The following is a 22,259-nucleotide window of genomic DNA, read 5'->3' as shown; positions in this document are numbered from 1 at the left end:
ACAGAAAGTTAAAGCCATTGAAGGAAATTACAGACAAACAAGCATCATATATATTTTACCTGAAGGAAGAAAGGCAAAGGGATGGAAGGAATCAATTTCACGCGAAGAAACGACGAATTATGATGACGGTGATGTTCCCGCGTGATTGCGGCTCAAGGTAAAGAGAAAGGCAAGGAGGAGGATGCAAATATACGAAGAGGAGGGAAGGGACGAGCGGGAGAAGACTAAGGGGACGAAGATGGAAGGAGAGAGAACTTGGAGGATGGAAATGAGAAGGAAAAGAGGGGATGAGTAAGACGCAATGGAAGAGGACAGAAAGAGGGGAGGAGGAGGAGGTACAAAGAGGAGTAAAGATAAAATTTAAAAAGAGGAGAAAGAGAAGAGCAAAAGAAGGAATAAAGGCATAGAATGAAGATGAAGAGGAAAGGAGGAGAATAATGAACGGGATGAGGAGGAGGAGGAGGAGGAGGAGGAGGAGGAGGAGGAGGAGGAGGCAGCAGAGCAACACTAATGTCTCAGGTATGAAACATTAATATCCGATTAGAGGAAGTGAGCTTCTTCAGGTGGGAGCGAAGGTACACTCCACTCTCTCTCTCTCTCTCTCTCTCTCTCTCTCTCTCTCTCTCTCTCTCTCTCTCTCTCTCTCTCTCTACTCTGACGCCTTCCCTCCACCGGGGAATATCCACAGCACAACGTACGTCTCACTCACGGATATTTATGACTTCCCTCCAGGATAACTTACGCTTTCCTTTAAAACGAGTTAGAAGTTATAAAAGTAAATAAAGATGGAAATGGAGCGCTGGCAATAAGAGGATGAATGCAATGCGATACTTAAATAGCAAAACTTTTCTCTCTCTCTCTCTCTCTCTCTCTCTCTCTCTCTCTCTCTCTCTCTCTCTGGCTTGGCTGAGTTAGGCTTAAGAACGTATCAGTGAATCATCATTATTAATTTCAACATCTAAAGGTTAACGTCAGTAACTGGACAACCAAGAACTAAGAAGAAAGCTGCCCACAAGTAAAACACTCACTGGGAAAGTTTCAAAAGAGGTTAAATAATAAGACGGTGTCACGATCAGAAAACGGACGTGCTGCTAAAGGGCCGGACAGTGCCAGGGAGGGAGGCCAAAGGAGCTGTAAAGAGCCAGAAAGTGCCGAGCGGACACACTTCGATAGGCAGCAAGTGGAACATTTTTCTTGGAGCTTCGCGTGACTCCTTTTGACTCTGCTCCTCACGTTCATGCCTCCTCCTCCTCTTCCTCTTCACTGCCCCTCTTTCTCTTGTCTGTTTTTATCCAAATCCTGCAACTTCCTTCTCCTATTCCTATCCTCCACCTCCATCTTCATCCTCTTCTGTGACGTCCTACATCCTAAACTTCCCTTCCCTCTTCCCTCCATCTTCCCCTCGCCTTCTGCCCTTCCCCTACTTCAGCCTCTCGCTCTTGCTTTCCTTTCATTCCTTTTCCTCTCTCCCTCAGTTTCCTTCCTCTCCCCTGGTCCCACAATTTACTTCGCCCAGTCGCCCAGCCTCTTAACTCTCCCTTCCCCCCAAACCCCCACACCCTCTCTTAAAAAAGTCTTGTACACCCAAACCTCTTCCTCTACCCCTTCAGCCTCCCCTTCAACTCTTCCCTCTGAACCCTTCAATCTTGTGCTAGTATTTAGGGAGACGAGGGATGTTTACGCAGCAGAACACGGACACACTAGCTAAGAGGGATGACTTTCAGTGTGATTTCGTGTGCTTGGCCTTTCCAGCCGCGTCAAGAGGAAAGGTTCAGGTGGAATATATTCGATGCTATTTTTGGACTCTGAAACGATTGCAGAGAGGTTTTGTTTTTCCGGCAAGGTTTCAGGGAGCGCAGGATCAGTCAGGCAGGCATGTAAATAGGCAGGTAGGTAGGTTGATAGGGACGGATGGAGGGAGGAAGGAAGGGAGGGAGGAAGGTAAATAGACAGGTAGGGAGGTAGGAAGAGAGAAAGGAGAGTTAGTACTTAGAGACAAGACGCTTTCAGAAAGTTTGGAAATGAGCCTTGGAAATGGAGAGTTAATGAGTGGAAAAAGTACGAGAAAGTCTGTTCTTCTTATCTGACAAAAAAAAAAAAAAAAAAAACGTAGAGCAGGTTAAAGAAAACTCTTTCGTACACACACACACACACACACACACACACACACCAACCTCACCAACCACACACACCCACCTATCCCTTTCCCACACACCCATCCACATATCACCCCAAACACACCCACGCACTTCCCTCCCTCTCACACACACACCCACTTATTCCTCTGCCACACTCACACACCTACCTATCCCCCTCCTCCGCCCAACACACACGCCTCACAGCTAATTCATCTGACTAAGGGACTCTCTCAAACCAGCCACGATGAAACCAAGCAAGACTCAGCAGGCGGCATCGTACATCCGGCAGCAGATGTCGCTATGTGTCGAGCTCTGATTGGCTGCGCGTGTCCTCTGTCGCAGCCAATTACCTCCGGGTTCTGTTAGTGGTATCAAGTGAAGCTCGGGAAAGAGGAAACTGAAGCCTGTGTTAAGCTCTATGAAACCTAGGCCAAGAGAGAGAGAGAGAGAGAGAGAGAGAGAGAGAGAGAGAGAGAGAGAGAGAGAGAGAGAGAGAGAGAGAGAGAGAGAGAGAGAGAGAGAGAGAGAGAGAGAGAGACCACTAAGGTATTACACAGAATAACATATGAACACACACACACACACACACACACACACACACATTCTCTGTGCTACAAAGTACAAAGGTGATCTTGAGCTGCATAAGTGAATCTTGAAACGTGTGTGTGTGTGTGTGTGTGTGTGTGTGTGTGTGTGTGTGTGTGTGTGTGTGTGTGTGTGTGTGTGTGTGTGTGTGAAAGAGAGAGAGAGAGAGAGAGAGAGAGAGAGAGAGAGAGAGAGAGAGAGAGAGAGAGAGAGAGAGAGAGAGAGAGAGAGAGAGAGAGAGAGAGAGAGAGAGAAACTTGCGTGATATAGAACAATCAAGTGACACACGCTGGAAGCTTAACATTCACTCGATTAACTTTGCTACGACTTGCGCCCCTTCCTCCTTCCACCCCCACCTGATCCCACCTTATTCTCCCCCGCCCTTACCCAACCACGACCTTATCACCAAACACCACAGTTCTTCCCCTTTGACCTCCACTTCCACCTGCCTTGAAACCTACCTAACCTGTTTCTTTTCTTCTCATTATTTCAGTCTTTCATCCGAGGCGACCCACGTGTTTCCCTCAAGCCACGTGTCTTATCTCTTCCCACGTTTTCTATGCCTTGGTTTGAATTACGTCACAGGAATACAACACGAAAAAGGATGTCAGGCAAGAAATGGGTGAAAAATCGTTGTAAATTGAGATTGGTGGTAATGGTTTGGGTCCTGAAAGGGAAGGGATTAAATGGGAAAGGAATGGAATGAAAGGGAATGATAGAGTGTGTAAGGAGTGAAAAATGGGAAATGAAGCAAGGAGAGATAAAAGAGTATACGAGAGACTGGTGATAATGGTAAAGATCCAAGAGAAAGGGATAAATAGACGAAGGAATAAAATGAGACTAAAAGGAGAGGGCAGGAGGAGTGAAGAAAGGAAAGTAAACAAGGAGAAAGAAAAGAAAAAGACACGGGGATTGCTGATAAAGGACGGGAAGAATGGTAAAGGAAAGGAAGGAAAGAAAAATTCAAAAGAACGCAGGAGTGAAGAAAGGAATAAAAGAGAGGAGGGTGACTGGCGATAATAATAATAATAAAAAGGTTAAGGAGGAGAGGAATGATAGGAGAGTTACGAAATGGAGAATAAAAGAAAAAGAAAAGAATAATGAAGGGGAGTGGCAATGAAGACTTATTGGTTATCGATTCAGAACCCAAAAGTTTAAAAAGAAAGTACTTGTAAATTTAATGGCAGCATATGAGAAAAGACCCTTGGTGTAGAGGTGAAGGTTAAAGTGAATGATTGAATAACAGCCGAAATGACACTGTCCTTTCTATTTCTCTGCGTTTTTGTGTGTGTGTGTGTGTGTGTGTGTGTGTGTGTGTGTGTGTGTGTGTGTGTGTGTGTGTGTGTGTTGAGTCATTCATGGACGTTCTTATATACCTTAACATTTTCGTCAGCGTCTAAGTGACAAGAGACTAAGAAATCCTAAGTAACAATTCATAAACATACTCTTAACGTGACGGCAGCAGTACGCGTGATATTTCTCAGGAATGTTTATTCAGATCTTCCTTTCACGTAATGTTAAAAATTTCACTCTGAACTTTATAATAATGTCACGGTAGGGATCCTTAATGATGCAGCGCGCGCAGTAATTCCTGAGCAGTGCCTCCAGTCTCCTTTCGCCTTCTCCGCCACCAGGCCTGCACGTCACCTCACTGGCTGTGGAGAGGAGTATTATTTAACACTCGTGAAGTGAATAAAACATAATGCATACAACAATAAATACTCGGAAAATAGTTCTCACTGTTGACATTTTCCTTCGGTAGAAATGTTTAAACTTTAAGAGTGAGTGCACGTAACTGCTGCAGGCCAACTCGGTCCATTGTCAACGCTGTCCTTTACCAACTCGGCCTACTGCCAATTCGAACCAACATCAAGTCGGTCTACTACATACCAACTCGGCCCACAGTTATGAATTAGCTAATTAGCAAGAGCCTCAATTTTATTTAGCTTCTCCATATGCACACATCTTTCAGTTTTGTACAGAGGGCGACAGACCTAACCATTTGCTGCTGTTAAGGGACGAGTTGGTCCTATCCTGTATCGATGTAACACTTACTCACTTTATTTCACTTTACTTTATTTTCTTACATTCACAAACACCAGGAAACTTACTGTACATTCGCTTATCTTAAATAAACAACAACCGTAATGACTATATTGCATTATTCTCTTATCAAAAACCACCACAATCACAAACAAGCGACACAAAACAACACGATGCCGTAAGAAAATGGCTGAGATGTGGCCGAAGTAATTACCTGCAATTATAGGTGAGGTCACAGCTCGCGGTGCGGGTCACGATGGAGAGTGGAGGTCACGCTATTGTGTGTGTGTGTGTGTGTGTGTGTGTGTGTGTGTGTGTGTGTGTGTGTGTGTGTGTGTGTGTGTGTGTGTGTGTGTGTGTGTGTGTGTGTGTGTGTGTGTGTACGCTGCATAATATTCACGGAACTTAAACAGGTGTGTTGTAAAAAGAAAGAAAGAGAGAGGGGATAAAGAAAAGAAAAGACAAAAAAAAAAAAATAAAAGGAAAACAAAAATAAGAAGACATTTATCATAAGTCCGTCATGTGCGTGGATCCATGATAACGTCGAAAGTCATAAATCTCTAACACACACACACACACACACACACACACACACACACACACACACACACACACACACAATGCAGGTGTAGACGAATGTAAAACTGAATTCTGTGACACTTTTTCTCTCCTTCCCCTTGTCTCCTCCTCCTTCAAAACACGGCTCCATTCTTCTCAATTCTTCCTCCCCTTGACAAAGACATTTACCTCTCGCTTCTTCCTTCCCCTTCTTTATCTCTCCTTTTCTATCACCCACTGCCACCACCGACACCATTCTCGCTTCTTTTCCTGTCCTTCCTTTCTCTTTCTACCGCGTAAAACACACAAGACAGAAACATGAGGACAGGGAAAAGCAAGAGAGAAAATGCTAAGCAGACTTTTTAGAATACAAACACATCCCTGACATAAAAAAAGAAGAAAAAAACACAAACACGACGCAACACATGAAACAAAACGAACATAAAAACACGTAACCACATCAGTGACATCTCAGTCCTTCAATTTAATTACTTCGCGCAACCTTGACACACACACACACACACACACACACACACACACACTCACACACACGGGGGGGAAAGAATAATGGATCCGTTTTAAGTCCGCACCTGCAGCTTGGTGGAGAGGGGGCGGGGAGGATGACAGGGTGGGAGTGTTGGGGGGAGGATGATTGTGGTGGGTGGGGAGGGGGGCATGGGCCCTTGAAAGCGTCACAGCGAGACCAGATTTACGTGATTCGTGAAAGGGAACCAATCAACGAACAGCCGAATTCTGGATGCTTATTGATTATTTGTGTGCATTCGTGTGTGTGTGTGTGTGTGTGTGTGTGTGTGTGTGTGTGTGTGTGTGTGTGTGTGTGTGTGTGTGTGTGTGTGTGTGTGTGTGTGTGTGTGTGTATACCAAGCTGTACGTATTTGTGTAATTGCAGAATACAGAGTCTAAGCTACATTTGTGTGGTGCTGTTTCCATATCAGTATTTATCCAGTGCTCTCTCTCTCTCTCTCTCTCTCTCTCTCTCTCTCTCTCTCGTGCAATACGTTTTTTCTTTTATGTAGATGTTTCTGACAGGCTAAGAACCGTGAAAGCAAGAAAAATACATGCTCAATTACCGATCCCTGAAAAAAAAATATAAGAATAAAAAACAACTCCAATCACACTGACATGAATATCAACTTATATTTAGTACCGCAAACCCACCACACTAGAACACAGGGGAGAGAGAGAGAGAGAGAGAGAGAGAGAGAGAGAGAGAGAGAGAGAGAGAGAGAGAGAGAGAGAGAGAGAGGGGGTGGTACGTACGTGCGTAGGGAATACTTTACAACAAAGTAATGGAATAAAGTGAAGTGTGAAGGATTAACTAAATCACTGAACGCTTCCATTAAAGTTCTACTAAAAAACTATTTCATTCTAAAGGTCACAGTATTGATTGCTGGTTTTGTGACAGGTGGAGAGAGTGGTGGAGAGGACAGGTGATAGCTGGACAGGTGACATAAGACACACTTTCACCTGCGTGACTGAATACGAGAGAATGTAATGACACAGCGCGAGGAATTGCAGAGAAAAGCAGAGAAATTAAAGTTGCGAATGTCAGAGAGAGAGAGAGAGAGAGAGAGAGAGAGAGAGAGAGAGAGAGAGAGAGAGAGAGAGAGAGAGAGAGAGAGAGAGAGAGTTTTATTTACACAGAATACTATATGACGAAACAAAACAAAACAAAACAAAAGCCTCTTCACTCAAGTATCATCAGACGTCATACTTGAGAATAAAATAATAAAAGAAACTGCTTCGGAAAAGAATAATTAGGGTCTCATTGTGTGTGTGTGTGTGTGTGTGTGTGTGTGTGTGTGTGTGTGTGTGTGTGTGTGTGTGTGTGTGTGTGTGTGTGTGTGTGTGTGTGTGTGTGTGTGTGTAAACAAACGTAGCCTGACCCAGCCTTTTTCATCCACATGAGTACAACTCTTAATAAAAACAATCTTTGAAAATCAATAAGAATTAAAAAGACCACGAAGACAACAAACGCGACAATCACCAGACTTCAATCATCTACTTTATCTACCATCAAAATTCAAAGCATTCGAAGTTCTAGCGTAGTATCAAAGAACTAGACCTGGGAAAAGAAAACGGAAAGTGAACGGATAAAGAAATGAAGTGGACAGTGTTTCGTGGGGGCTGAGAGAGAGGAAGGCACGGAAACCTGGAGATAAGTAGAGGAGGTAAAGAAATAAAAGGGGAAGAACGCTTTACAAGAGTTATTGGAAGCTGAGGAGATGATGAAGACATAAAGGGGTGGTGAACAATTGGGGAGGGACTGGGGCAAGCTGGGGCAAGGGAAACACAAGGACGTGGGGAGGCATGAGGCAGAGAGGCAGGTGGGCTGGATCGGGACAAACTGGGGAAAAAAGAGTAATGCTGCCCTGGCTCTTGAAATTTATAACCCTTAATTTTTCCTTCGTGTTTTTCCATCAACGTAACGATGTTTACACTGAACAGTCTAATAAGAATATCCGACTTGTTAAAATTTTTTTATACCTATTTCATCTCGTATATTCGCACTCCCTCCGAGAAATATACGATGAATATTCAATTAAGTTATAAAATGTCAGTGTTATTTCTGCTTCAATTTCTAACTCTATATATATGACATCCATAAGAAATACAATGGGAATAAAATTTATGATTCCTTTATTACTGTATTAGATAATTTAAAACAGAGATACTTCTATTTCTTTACTGATATATTTATTACGTTATTTGAACTGAATAACTTTCGATATAATATTCATCGAATTATTATTCACAAATGTACTAAAACTGATAATAAGCAACATACATTCACTGACTTGTATTCTTCTCTCATTTTCTAATTTAACCTTAAGATCTCCACTGTCTCCTGAACCCTTGCGTGTGTGCGTGTGTGTGTGTGCGTGTGTGTCCGTGCGCGTGCGGCTGTATGCATGATTATGGGGCATGTCAATGAAAACCATGAAGTCTTGACACAGCAACATCAGCAAGGATGATGATAAAAATAATACGAATAACAACGGTATTATCATTATTATTTTTTTTATTACTGCTACCACATCAACTACTACTATCATTGTTACTATTACAATAACTACTACTACTACTACTACTACTACTGTTACTACTACTACTACTACTATTACTACTACTACTATTACTATTACTATTACTACTACTCCTACTACAACTACTACTAGACTCTCTATCTACATTACGAGTGAACAAGGCGTTTACATCGATACAACCACATTCACCAACATTCCTTTATATATCACCAATAGGCCTTTGGGGCAAATAACACTGCATTTCACCACACCACGCTTGAGAATAACAACTACAACAACAACAACAACAACAACAACAATAATAATAATAATAATAATAATAATAATAATAATAATAATAATAACAACAGCCCCAGTAGATAATGTACAATAAGTCTTCACAATTTCAGCGGACAGAGCAACGCAAAACTAAGAACATTATGAGAATATTACATTTCTAAGCACCACAACGACATACGCAGCATTTCGCGCCGTTAAAGGTCTCAGCTAAATGGAGAGTGCTTTACCCACGGATAATTAATTGTCCCTAAATTCAAGGTGCAGTTTACGTAATCATGTGGTTCATCCCATTATGGTTAATGAGTTTATTTTTCCTTCCATTGAAAAAAAAAAGAAAAAACTGCAACCATTAGGACGTGTGTGTGTGTGTGTGTGTGTGTGTGTGTGTGTGTGTGTGTGTGTGTGTGTGTGTGTGTGTGTGTGTGCTTACAAACTAAGAATATGTTTAAGGAAGAAGAAGAAGAAGAAGAAGAAGAAGAAGAAGAAGAAGAAGAAGAAGAAGAAGAAGAAGAAGAAGAAGAAGAAGAAGAAGAAGAAGAAGAAGAAGAAGAAGAAGAAGAAGAAGAAGAAGAAGAAGAAGAAGAAGAAGAAGAAGAAGAAGAAGAAGAAGAAGAAGAAGAAGAAGAAGAAGAAGAAGAAGAAGAAGAAGAAGAAGAAGAAGAAGAAGAAGAAGAAGAAGAAGAAGAAGAAGAAGAAGAAGAAGAAGAAGAAGAAGAAGAAGAAGAAGAAGAAGAAGAAGAAGAAGAAGAAGAAGAAGAAGAAGAAGAAGAAGAAGAAGAAGAAGAAGAAGAAGAAGAAGAAGAAGAAGAAGAAGAAGAAGAAGAAGAAGAAGAAGAAGAAGAAGAAGAAGAAGAAGAAGAAGAAGAAGAAGAAGAAGAAGAAGAAGAAGAAGAAGAAGAAGAAGAAGAAGAAGAAGAAGAAGAAGAAGAAGAAGAAGAAGAAGAAGAAGAAGAAGAAGAAGAAGAAGAAGAAGAAGAAGAAGAAGAAGAAGAAGAAGAAGAAGAAGAAGAAGAAGAAGAAGAAGAAGAAGAAGAAGAAGAAGAAGAAGAAGAAGAAGAAGAAGAAGAAGAAGAAGAAGAAGAAGAAGAAGAAGAAGAAGAAGAAGAAGAAGAAGAAGAAGAAGAAGAAGAAGAAGAAGAAGAAGAAGAAGAAGTGGAATGTGGAGGAGGAATGTCAAGGATGAGAAACCAAAATATCGGGAAAGGAAGACAAACGAGAGGGGAAATAAAAATTGCATCTGAAGTAAGAAAAATAAAGCAAGAGAAAAAAATATCGAGTTAAGCAGAAGCAGAAGAGAAGGAGGAAATGATTAGAAGAGATTGCAGAAGACGGAAGAACAGGAGGAGGAGGAGGAGGAGGAGGAAAGAGAAAGAGAGTAGGAAGAGTAGTAGAGAACAGAGAGTGAAGGAAAGGGAGGAAAGAGGACGGGGAAGAAAGGAGAAAAAGAAAAAAAAAAAGAGAGATAATGAGAGAAGGGATGATGATGATGTTGAACTAAGAGAAAGGGAGAGGAAGAAAGAAAAGATGAAGGTGAGAAAAGACAGAGAGGTATATGAGAATGGGAAAGGTTGAGGAAAAAGGAGAGGTAAGGAGAGAAAGGGAGAAAAAATAATGTTGAAGAAAGAGAAAAGAGGAAGAGGGAAGGAGAGAAAAGGAGAAAAGAGATGGTAGAGGAAAGATAGAGAGAGAAGGAATGAGAGGAGGAAAGAAAAAAAAAGAAGGTTGAAGAGAGAGAGAGGGAGAAGGAATACGAGGAGGGAGGAAAAGAGAAGACTGAAGTAAGATAGAGGGAGAGAAGATGAGAGAAAAGAAGTTGGGAAGAAAAAAAAAAGATGAAATGAATGGAAAGAAAAAAAAAGGAGGAGAGAGAGGATAAGGAAGTAACGAAGAAGGAAGAAAAGGAGGAAAAGGAAGAAAAAATGTTGAACTAGGACTAGATAAGGGAGCAAGGAAGGTGGGCGGGCGAACCGAAGAGGGAGTAAGGGGAGGAGATAACTCACCTGGGGAAGTAATTACAGGTGTCAGCTTGGGAACCTACCATTTGTACTTGTCTCGAGGCATACAGGTCACGAGGAAGGCAGGAACATAGGTGCAGTGATTGAGTGACCTGAACAACCTATCATTTGCTATTTACCCCATTTCCTGATACAAATTATTAGCACTACATTCCTTCCCTCATCTAATCTGCATTCCTATCTGTGTAATTACCTAGGTGATATATTGATTGATGTACTGGGGTGTTGTGTGTGGTACGTGTAATTCTTGACACTAATCTACATCTACCTGTTAATTAAGTACACGTTTCTTCCCTACAGGTGTGGCAACGGTGAACGAGACTGAACTGAGGTAGCTACAGCAGACAACCTGGAGCCAAGCAGTGAAGAAAACGCAGTGATACAGCAATTTTACACCCACCCACTCTCCCGCACACACACACGCACGCACGCACACACCCACCCACCCACACACACACACACACACACACACTAACACGGCACAAAAGTCAATCTCCCACACGTGTTCCCTAGAATGTCAGTTATAAATATTTCACGAGACTTATTTCACGTCAGGGAGCATCAAGCGACAGGAGAGCGCGGGACCCACAGCTCCTCCCCTCGCCCTTATCGCCTCCTGGGACAGTAATGACGCGGGGTAACGGAGGGTAACAGAGGCTCCGACACGGCCAGGAAGACGAGGGGGTAAAACTGCCAAGTGTGATGGAGGAGAGTCGACTTACACAGACGGAGGTGAAATGTGCCAAAAGAAAAATCGCAGAGACGGTCTGATGTGAAGTCGGATGTGTTAAATTACGATAATGGCGCCTGTTCCTGTTCCTGCCGCTGGTGCTGTTGCTTCACTGTGAGATTCTCTTTTTTTTTTTTTCTTTTCTTTTTTTCTTGATGGTTCTGACTGAGTCTCGAAGGCAGGTTTCGCTTTGAAAATAAAAGTGACGCCTCGTGAAGCAGCTCTCGAAACACATGGAAGTGGAATATATTTAAGGTTAACTGAGCAAATACTGTTAAAGCCGTGATATTTTTGTACCTGGAAAAATGCTACAAAAGTCCCTTGCAGAATTATAACTATGCAGCGCGAAATACACATACACTGCGTGGCATAAACGTATGACGGCCATAATTCCATGCACTTCTTTCGACAAAAACAAATATAAGAGCATCCATTTAGGGAGTTTCAATTAAAACATTTACAAAGCCCGTGTGCGTCGACGTGAAATGATACCGAGTGGACCAAAACGTTCAAAATAACACGTTATTATACACATCAAAACGACGGCAAGGGACGAAAAAAAATAATAATAAAAAAAAACAGTAAAAATGTGAGAAAAAAATATAACTGTCACCAATGGAACCATAAATATTAGTGCGTGCAGCTTGTGATGCTTCAGACCGACACCAAATCTGAAGCACTGAGACTCTGAAACACTTAATAAACCTCGAGAAAACCGACGAAACACCTCAACACTAACGTCAGTAAGGAGAAAAAAGAACACCTGCCAGAAACAAACACGGTAAAAAACAAATAAGCAAACATTAGTGTAAGAACTTAATCGAAACACGCTTCACTGCTTCGAATGAGGAACAGTAAACCCCTGAAAGAGGCGCTGCTGACATGGCGAGGTCGAGAGCGAGGTGCCTAAGGGCGGGGCCTGGGCGAAGGAAGCGGTGGTGGTGGCGGTGGTAGTAGGAGGAGGTAGTGGTGGTGGTGGTGGTGGTGGTGGTGGTGGTGGTGACGTCATGGTGCCGCCCCGCAAGGTCACGTTGGTGGTCCTGGTGATCTGCCTCACGCTGACCTCTGCCGACCCCGATCCAGGTCAGTGTTTAAATATAATTAGTTGTATTTATTTAGTTTTTTTACATCAATGTTTTTACGTTCATGTTTTTTTTTTCCAACGTAATTTCTAGTTTGTGTATTTTATTTAAATGAGTCTTTTTTACGATGTGTTTTATTCTTTATTTTTAGTTCTTTATATCCATAATCTTTTATAAGCGTATTTATTTAAATACCTCTCTTTTGTCTGACTTTTTCACTTGTTTTTTGAGCATAGTCTTTTCTTTAAAGCTAAAAATCTGCATATAAATTCTACATTGGTAACATATACTACTGTTTTTTAAGTCTGTTTATTTGTTTGGTGCTCATAATGATAACGCTCACAGTAGTCGCACCTGTGCATACTGCCTTTATTAACTTTAGTATTTAAATGTATTTCACAACAGTGACATGTACTGTAGCTATTTGAATTTATATATAAACGTGGCATTTTCGTGTCATCAACGTTCACAGCAGTGGCATCTATGAATGTGATGGTCATTGTCCGAACATTAACTTTGTGAAGATTAATGTTCTGTGTGAGATGTCCAATAAAAATGTCAGTGACGATCTTAGTCCTCTCACTGTTATATATTTCCTCTTAATATAAAAGTAATGTGGTGCATACTTAGCATAACACTTCTGCAGTCACCACTGGGAGCAAAATGAGCCATCAAGTCATTCAAACCTTTCAAAGACATTAATTCAATCTACGCTCAGTCACACGATCTACGTTCACTCAAATATGAAGCGTCATATCGCCATTAGCAGTCGACGGGTTAAAAGAGATACGACAAAATGATATTAGTGATGGTGATAGAGATGCGTTATAATGCTAATGTTAAATCACCAAAACTTACTTTCCTGGACTTGCACTTCACATAACTCAGACACAAACGTACCTTGAGATGGTTAAAATGACTGTAATACCAAGACGTTCAGGGCACTAAACCACACCTTAAGAGCCTCCAAGACCCAGAACACCATCTAGTTAAGCCCCCCTAAAGCTCAGTAGTTTCACAGCGGCGTACAAACCACTCCCTTCTCACGCTGCAGCTTCCACCAAATTTTAGAAACCAGTCCAGGTCTCCCCACTTCACTCTGTCTCTACAAAGCTGTTTTTATAACTTCCTACAGCATGTCCAGAGTGCGAGATTGTGTGTGTGTGTGTGTGTGTGTGTGTGTGTGTGTGTGTGTGTGTGTGTGTGTGTGTGTGTGTGTGTGTGTGTGTGTGTGTGTGTGTGTGTGTGTGTGTGGCGAATGAGTATGAGACCAAGTTTTTCTTTTAGATCTGAGGAATTAATTTAAGTGTAATAGCAGCAGCAGCAGCAGCAGTAGTAGTAGTAGTAATAGTAGTAGTAGTAGTAGTAGTAGTAGTAGTAGTAGTAGTAGTGGTAGTAGTAGTATTAGTGGTGGTAGTAGTAGTAGTAGTTGTTGTTGTGGTAATAGTAGTAGTGTACCAAATCAGATAACAACAAAAATGACAACAGCAATAATGATAGCAACAACAACAACAACAAAAACAACAACAACAACAGCAAAGAAAACGCAACCATAAAAACTATACAAAAAAAAAAAAAAAGAAAAAAAAAGGTTCTCCTCAGTTACACCTGCAGTGGGTATTCTATCTTTTGACATCTCCACGGCAAACATTAATGGTTCCTGGAATGTTAAGCAGCACCTCAGGACACCGAGGGAAAAGAATAGGAAGAGAACACAGATAAGATAACCGTTAGTGGTATCTCTCTCCGGCCATTAAGGAGAAAAAAAAAGAAAATGCGAGATACAAAAGAGGATTACCAGAGAGAGAGAGAGAGAGAGAGAGAGAGAGAGAGAGAGAGAGAGAGAGAGAGAGAGAGAGAGAGAGAGAGAGAGGTAAGGCAAGGCAATAATAGAGATAACAAGGATGAAAGCGATGCAGGGGAGGAGTAAAAAAGAGGATTTACTTGGATTTAGAAGAGAATTAAGCAGAAGAGAAGCTGACAAGACTTATTACAGACTGACACACACAGATACAAAATAACTTATCGGAGAAGAAGAGAGAGAGAGAAAGAGACGAAATTGAGAAAACACAATAGGGACAGGAGGAAGAAAGAGAGAGCGAGAAAGAGAGAAATGAGATAAGAGACATGGAGGAAGGAATGGAGGAAGAAAATAGGAATAGGAGGAGGAGGAGGAGGAGGAGGAGGAGGAGGAGGAGGAGGAGGAGGAGGAGGAGGAGGAGGAGGAGAGCCGCATTTACTTCAACTTAACTTCTGTTCAAAGTTTTACAGGAAGGTGAGAGAGGGGAGGAGGGAAGGAGGGGAGGGAGGGAGGGAAGAAGGGGGCGTGGCGCAGGATGTAAGGAGAAAAGTTTTGCTTTTAGAGGGAGTGAGGGAAAGAGGGAGAGAAAGAGAGAAACTCAGACGGACACGCGCCCCAGCCTAACACATGCACGAAGGAAATGGTTGGAGCTCCGGGCCTTGTCTCTAAATTAATTCCCTTACGAAGTCTCAGCTTGGCCTGGGGCAGAGATTACATGTGTGTGTGTGTGTGTGTGTGTGTGTGTGTGTGTGTGTGTGTGTGTGTGTGTGTGTGTGTGTGTGTGTGTGTGTGTGTGTATGTGGTATGGGCGTGGCAAGGTGCTGTGGTGGTGGTGATGGTGGTGGTGGTGGTGGTGGCGGTGGTGGTGGTGGTGGCGGTCACCTGGGGAGGGCGTGGGAGTGACACTTTAGACCACACCTGTAATTTGGTAGGTAATGTTTTTCACTGCGGCACATTAGTAGGTCAGGAGTCTCTCTCTCTCTCTCTCTCTCTCTCTCTCTCTCTCTCTCTCTCTCTCTCTCTCTCTCTCTCTCTCTCGCTTTACACATAACGAAAATGAAAAGAGAAGCCATGAGAGAGAGAGAGAGAGAGAGAGAGAGAGAGAGAGAGAGAGAGAGAGAGAGAGAGAGAGAGAGAGAGGAGAGAGAGAGAGAGAGAAAGAGAGAGAGAGAGAGAGAGAGAGAGAGAGAGAGAGAGAGAGAGAGAGAGAAATGAGATATCCTGCCCACTAGCTAGGACAAAGATGAACAATGATAAAGGAGAAGACGCGAAAGACAAACGATGGGGATGAGCAGGTGCAATCTAAATAACGATCATTAGTTACGTAGGAGGGAGGAAGCGAAGGACGGGAGGAAAAGGAGAAGAGAAAAAGGCAACTAAGAAAGGATCACAAGAAGGAAGGAATGAGGTGTGGGAGGAAGAGAGAGGAAGAAAGAAAGAAAGGATATAGAAAGCAAGTAAGGAAGGAAGGACTGAAGGAAGAAGACGAATGACAGATGGGAGAAGAAGAAATTGAAGAGAAGGAGAGGTCAAAGAAAACAAATAAGGAAGGAAGGAAAGACCCAAGAATGAGGAAAATGAGGGATGGGAGGAAGAGGGAAGCAAGACAAGGAAATGGCATAAGAACAGAAGTACGTGAATAAGGAAGGAAGGAAGGAAGGAATAAAGGAAGTAAGATAAAAGGGACATAAATAAAAAAGAAGAAAAAAAAAGGAAAGACCATAAAGAAACAAAGTGTATTCGTCCACTAATGCGAACTGACTGGAAACGAGGCAAGAGTCATCAGGGAATTGAAGGAAATGAAAAATAGAGACAAAAATTGCAGAGAGATGATCGAGTTGACAAGATCCATATTCCACTTCCCAATAAGCCAATAATACCCTTTCTGTCCCCTCCATTCTCCCTTCCTCCCTTCGCCCTTCCTCCCTCCTCCTCCTCCTCCTACAATAGGTTCCAAAGCTATTAGCAGAGATAATTGCTAGTCAGGCGAGAGGAACAGTTCTCTTGGGAGTTGTTATCAGTTTCTCCTTCCCTTACCCCCTTTCTTGCTCTCCCTTTGTCTGTGTCTGTCTGTCTCTGTCTGTGTGTGTGTGTGTGTGTGTGTGTGTGTGTGTGTGTGTGTGTGTGTGTGTGTGTGTGTGTGTGTGTGTGTTTTTTTCTCTTTTCATCTACTGATTGTTTTTTCTTCCTTTTCTTCTCCTTCCTCTTCCTTCTCTGCGTAGTCTATATTACATCCACCTCTCTCTCTCTCTCTCTCTCTCTCTCTCTCTCTCTCTCTCTCTCTCTCTCTCTCTCTCTCTCTCTCTCTCCTCTCTCTCTCTCTCTGTTTACGTGGCCTCTTCTATACTTCGTACCTTCATTAAAATACCTTTGGTGTTTATATTCCTTTGTAGCGCGCGCGCGCACACACACGAAGAGACTTCAGAACTGTGTGTGTGTGTGTGTGTGTGTGTGTGTGTGTGTGTGTGTGTGTGTGTGTGTGTAAGTGTGTGTGTGTTACACAGGTGCACAATCAGAACCACATCCCAAAACAAAAAATAGATTAAGAGTGAAGTTGCTAATCATCACCAAATTACAAACAACACCTAAGCGTCATTAAATGGTGGAGCCCATTTACCACTAAGGGAAGGGGGGAATGTAAGAGGCGTCCTTTGTCACCCTATTTACCCCCACCCTCCTCCTCCTCCTCTTCTTTTTCCCCTTAAGCGTTAATGACGGCGCATTTTTAAGTTGGTAATCTTTCCTGTGTTGTTATAGTGTGGAGGGATGCGTATGTTGGTTGCTTAATTAAGGGCATACACTCCTCTCTCTCTCTCTCTCTCTCTCTCTCTCTCTCTCTCTCTCTCTCTCTCTCTCTCTCTCTCTCTCTCTCTCTCTCTCTCTCTACAGCTTTCTCCTCCTTCATCTCGCTCGCAGCCTCTTTCTTCCTCCGGTTCTCCTTTCCCCTCTCACGTACTCTATTTCTTCCTCATTCATATTCTCTCTCTCTCTCTCTCTCTCCTCTCTCTCTCTCTCTCTCTCTCTCTCTCTCTCTCTCTCTCTCTCTCTCTCTCTCTCATCCAGTATTCTCCGGCCCGCATCCTCCTCCACTTCACAGAATCAAGTTGGTTTACACAAAAAGATAAAAAAATGAAATGAAGGTGGATGTGTAGTTTGCCAAGTAAACAGAAACCTATTTTCGGCAGGTTAAGATACGTAGTCGTGTCCTCGAGAAGTAAACCCTTGCATACTCCGCCTCAGGGACTCGAGTGGAGGAGGAGAGGAGGGGAAAGGAGGAGGAGAGGGAGGGGGGAGGAGGAGGGAAGACTGTGTGTAAGTCATAGAAGGCCTTTTGCTTGTTTGTTTTGTCTTATTTCCTTGTTTAAACAGGTGAATATACGATTAAGAGATACGAGGAGGCTTTGCAATGTGTGTGTGTGTGTGTGTGTGTGTGTGTGTGTGTGTGTGTGTGTGTGTGTGTGTGCTTTAATTCCCTTTCATTACTAGCTTTTTAATTTTCTTTTCGCATTTCTTTCTTTCCCCTCTTTTATGCCCTTTTTCCTCTGTAGATCCCTTTCAATGAGTGCATGCATATTTAAACCTAGTCCTTCCTTATTCCACCACCACCACCACCACCACTACCATCATTGCTGCTTTCACATGTCCACCACAGCCTGTATCGTTGACCCCTCCACCTGTAATATTCACCAAAGCTCTCTCTTTATCCCCTCTAAACTTCCCTTTTCCTTCCTTCCCTTGCACATTACTTATTCATTTTCTGGTCTGCTTCACTACATTCCCGTACATCGCCTTTATCATTCCCCCTATACTGTCATTCATCGGCGTTCCCTCCACCGCCACCACTGTTCCCACAATTCCCACTATTCCCACCACTTACACTTCATTACATTACCACCACCACCACCACCACCACCGCCATGTCACCACCGCCCACTCTCTTTCACTGCCATTGACTCTTGCTTCCTTTCTCCACCACTGCGGTTCATCTTTCTCTCCACATCTCATCAGCGCCTCTCACCTTCCCTCCACCACTCCACCTGTCTCCAGCACACCTTACCACACCTACATTCCATTACCAAAATTGAACTCTCTCTCTCTCTCTCTCTCTCTCTCTCTCTCTCTCTCTCTCTCTCTCTCTCTCTCTCTCTCTCTCTCTCTCTCTCTCTCTCTCTCTCTCTCTCTCTCTCTCTCTCTCTCTCTCTCCACTGTTGAATATTATCTTCACCACTTCGACCTTTCCACCTGTCATCACTTTTACCACTGTCGTCTCCACCTCCTCCTCCACTTCAGTATCCTATTTTTGCCATTTCCATCCATCTCCACCCTTACTGTTCATACTCCACTACCACCACCACCACCACCACAATTTAGAAAACACCGTATTTTAATAACTTAGATGTTACCACCACCATTACTTCTACATTCATCACCAACAGACAAAAAGCATCACCTTACATCCACCTCGTCTCCACCTAATAGGCTCCACTTTCTCTATACGTCACAGATTATCGCGGCCCTTCTCATGCACCACCACTGGACGAGATATATTCATTTTAATTCCATCTAAAATCATCCACTTTTCTATTTATCACTATTACTACCTACACTACATCTAGAAAATGCTTAAATCCACCTTTAATATACTCCACTTTTTAACTTATCACCATTACCACCTGCACTACCACAAGACTTATCCACTTTTTTTTACGCTTTTTAGATCCTGAGAGTACTTATCCATTTCATTTAATACTGCTCCACTTTTTAACCTACCACCATTAACACTGACCTTTTAGAAATATCAATCTTAACCCTTTCACTGCTCAGCAAATTATTCCCTTCAGTACCTTTAACTTTTTAGACACTAGTTTTGTGCTGTTTTCATAAATATTTCTGTGACGTAAAAAGTTATGATTAATCCCCTGTTTTCGCTTCTTTTCTCTCCTATACTCCTCCACAAACGATTATTACAGTGCTAGGAAGTTAATAAAACATGACCACAGAAGTAAAGGGTTAACACTTCTCCATCTCCTCCACCTCATCCACAGACGAGGAACACAACTTTCGATTGGTCTTCCTGGTGGAGTTATGACGGGATATCCGGGCCTGGCTTCTGGGGCATCATTAACAGACGCTGGCGGCTGTGTAGCGATGGCAAGAGGCAGTCACCTGTGGACCTCGTTACCTCGTCCATCGTGTTTGACCACACCCTCCCTCAGCTCACCCTTTCCTCCCATAAGGTTAGGGAGGTGTTCCCTTTATGAGTCTTGTGTGTGTTTGCGTGTGTGTATGTACAGGTCTTTTTGTGTTAAGGTGTTACTGTGTGTGTGTGTGTGTGTGTGTGTGTGTGTGTGTGTGTGTGTGTGTGTGTGTGTGTGTGTTGGAATAACGGTTTTGTGGGACGTGTGTGTGTGTGTGTGTGTGTGTGTGTGTGTGTGTGTGTGTGTGTGTGTGTGTGTGTGTGTGTGTGTGGGTGTGTGTGTGTGTGTGTGTGTGTGTGTGTGTGTGTGTGAACTATTCCCCCCAAACCCCGAGTGTCTGTCACTGTCTCTATTTCTATTTTTCAGGGATATTATTTTTTCCTTTCTCTCTCTCTCTCTCTCTCTCTCTCTCTCTCTCTCTCTCTCTCTCTCTCTCTCTCTCTCTCTCTCTCTCTCTCTCTCTCTCTCATATCCGGTGTTCTTAATTGCAGTTACGCTATTACTAAGTCTCTTTATGCAAGTTTTCACGCTTTTTTTTAATACGAAGAATTTGCAAATGATTAAGGGAAAGACTGAATAAATGACATGTGAGATTGAATGGATGGAGTAAGCTGTTGAACTTGCCAGGGTAAATGACATGACCTAAATGAATAACAAATAAAGGATCCTGCATATAAAGGGAGGTTCTGGTGTAATCCATCTAAAAAAAAACAGAAATGTGTGTGTGTAGGAGAGAGAGGAGAGAGAGAGAGAGAGAGAGGAGAGAGAGAGAGAGAGAGAGAGAGAGAGAGAGAGAGAGAGAGAGAGAGAGAATGGTGGAAATGATGAAATAGTGTGTGCTGTGTCTGTCCCCTTGGTATGTTTGGATGTAAAAGAAAAGAAGAAAAAATCACACACTCGTTTTCCTTTCACTCATCCATGAATAACGCAGTCTCCCCTTTTCTCTCTTTCCTCCAATACACACACACACACACACACACACACACACTCACACACACACACACACACACACAGGTTGATGGGACCCTGACCAACACGGGTTTCGGGTTGCGATGGTCTGTGGGCGCGGGCAAAGTGTGGCAGGTGAGTGACGGTCCCCTCCATTACGCCCACACCCTCGCCCACGCCGTGCTGAGGTGGTCCAACGCCGCCCGCAGCACACACACCGTCGGCTCGGAGCACAGCATTCAGGGGCAGATGTTCCCGGCTGAGGTGAGTTTTGCATCAACTTTTGGGAGTGAGTCCAAAGAAGTTGTTCTCTCTTTCTCTCTCTCTCTCTCTCTCTCTCTCTCTCTCTCTCTCTCTCTCTCTCTCTCTCTCTCTCTCTCTCTCTCTTGTTTCAGTCACTTGGTTAGGTTTTGATGAGGTTTAAGGGGAACGCTCTGATTTTTGCTGCTGTGTTTTCTACTGTGTTTCCATAATTTAATTTAGTGTTTGGTGAACTCTCAGATGGATGTTCGTTATTTTCTTTTTTTTTCTTTCTTTCTTTCAGATTTGTATAATTTTATTTGGTGTTTTGTGAAAGTTTTGCTATCGAGTTAAAGTTCTTGTTTCTGTTTTTTTGTTTCTATTCCAAACAGTCTCTTTAGAAGTAACTGGTCTGCCTCCTTTTGTTCTTCCATTATGTTATTCTTTATATAACATTTCTATTATCTTTTGTTGCTCTTTTATTCTATATATTTCCATCATATGATACGTATTTGGACTGGTCTGTTTTTGCAACGATTTCTTGCGAAATGGCGACGAGTACGATATTTCTAGATAAAAATACCTCTTTTATGACGATAATGTTTTACTTTCATATCGAAATATAATTATTATGATTTTTGTTTTAAGTGCAGTTTAAGAATTGGTTTTGTTTCTTTCGGGTGGAGAAAGTTTAGAGATTTTTTCCAGGCGATGGAGTGACAGAATGTTACGCTTACAGTTTTCTTAATTATATTTATCTGAGATCGTGGTGATTTCTGCGTTACATACGAAAATGTGAGTACTTGTTATACACACACACACACACATATATATATATATATACTCGTATATATATATATATATATATATATATATATATATATATATATATATATATATATATATATATATATATATATATATATATATATATATATATATATATATATATATATATATATATGTTCTTTTTTCGGATGATGTAAGGTGGTGAGTGCACTTAATTTCAGCAACATATGGAACAAAAAGAAAAAATACAGTAGATTACAGCTTCATTATCAAATTCTTTTTTCCGTCAAACACGAAGGTAATAAAAGTAAATTAGGCCAACTTTTTCCCCCATCACATGAAAGGAATGAAAGTAAAATGATGCGCACTTTTTTTTGCCTCATCGCACTGCTGAAAGATGGAAAAGCTCGCGCCACACACAAGTGTACCACATTGAAGCATGGCACACAAATACCACTAATTAAAGGTTACCTGTGGGAGTGAGTGCAGGTGGAGTGTCTGGCGTGGGAAGCAAGAGAGACGGAGAGACTTGTTAATATGGCTTACTTTCCATTCAACTAAAAAACGTAAAATCGGAAACTGAAATACACTTTTAGACCAATAAATATTTAAAACGTGACAGATTTTAGGAATGTTAAAAATATCTATATTCATTCAGAAAGTCTAAAAAACGATAAAGTTTTGGACTAAAAGTTGGGATTTAGTTGTATCACTTTTGCCTTGGAATGAATGACATATAAATCAGATTTTAGATACGACAAAACTGTTTTCTTATTTTCTTTCAC

At 42.1% G+C, this 22,259-nt stretch overlaps 2 protein-coding genes across 10 annotated transcripts in view; one reads left to right on the top strand and one right to left on the bottom strand.

The window, feature by feature from the left end:
- The window catches only part of LOC135115866 (uncharacterized), a 204,369-nt gene that overhangs the window by 85,667 nt on the left and 96,443 nt on the right, over positions 1-22,259 (bottom strand). For 3 of the 9 annotated variants that reach the window (XM_064032943.1, XM_064032942.1, XM_064032940.1), the window contains one exon: positions 4,169-4,378. The exons of the other annotated variants lie outside the window; for them this stretch is intronic. The gene's annotated coding sequence lies outside the window, so the exon portion shown is untranslated. The remainder of the gene's footprint in view (positions 1-4,168; positions 4,379-22,259) is intronic. 9 annotated transcript variants of the gene reach the window in all.
- The window catches only part of LOC135115868 (carbonic anhydrase-related protein 10-like), a 75,288-nt gene continuing 73,574 nt past the window's right edge, over positions 20,546-22,259 (top strand). The window contains exon 1 of the mRNA XM_064032948.1: positions 20,546-20,709. Within this exon, the coding sequence (XP_063889018.1) occupies positions 20,695-20,709 (15 nt within the window). The 5' untranslated portion in view covers positions 20,546-20,694. The remainder of the gene's footprint in view (positions 20,710-22,259) is intronic.

This window comes from Scylla paramamosain, chromosome 30 (assembly GCF_035594125.1).
Source record: "Scylla paramamosain isolate STU-SP2022 chromosome 30, ASM3559412v1, whole genome shotgun sequence".
Lineage (NCBI taxonomy): Eukaryota > Metazoa > Arthropoda > Malacostraca > Decapoda > Portunidae > Scylla > Scylla paramamosain.
The sequence above is the reverse complement of the archived record's forward strand: the minus strand, read 5'-3'. Positions and strand labels throughout refer to the sequence as shown.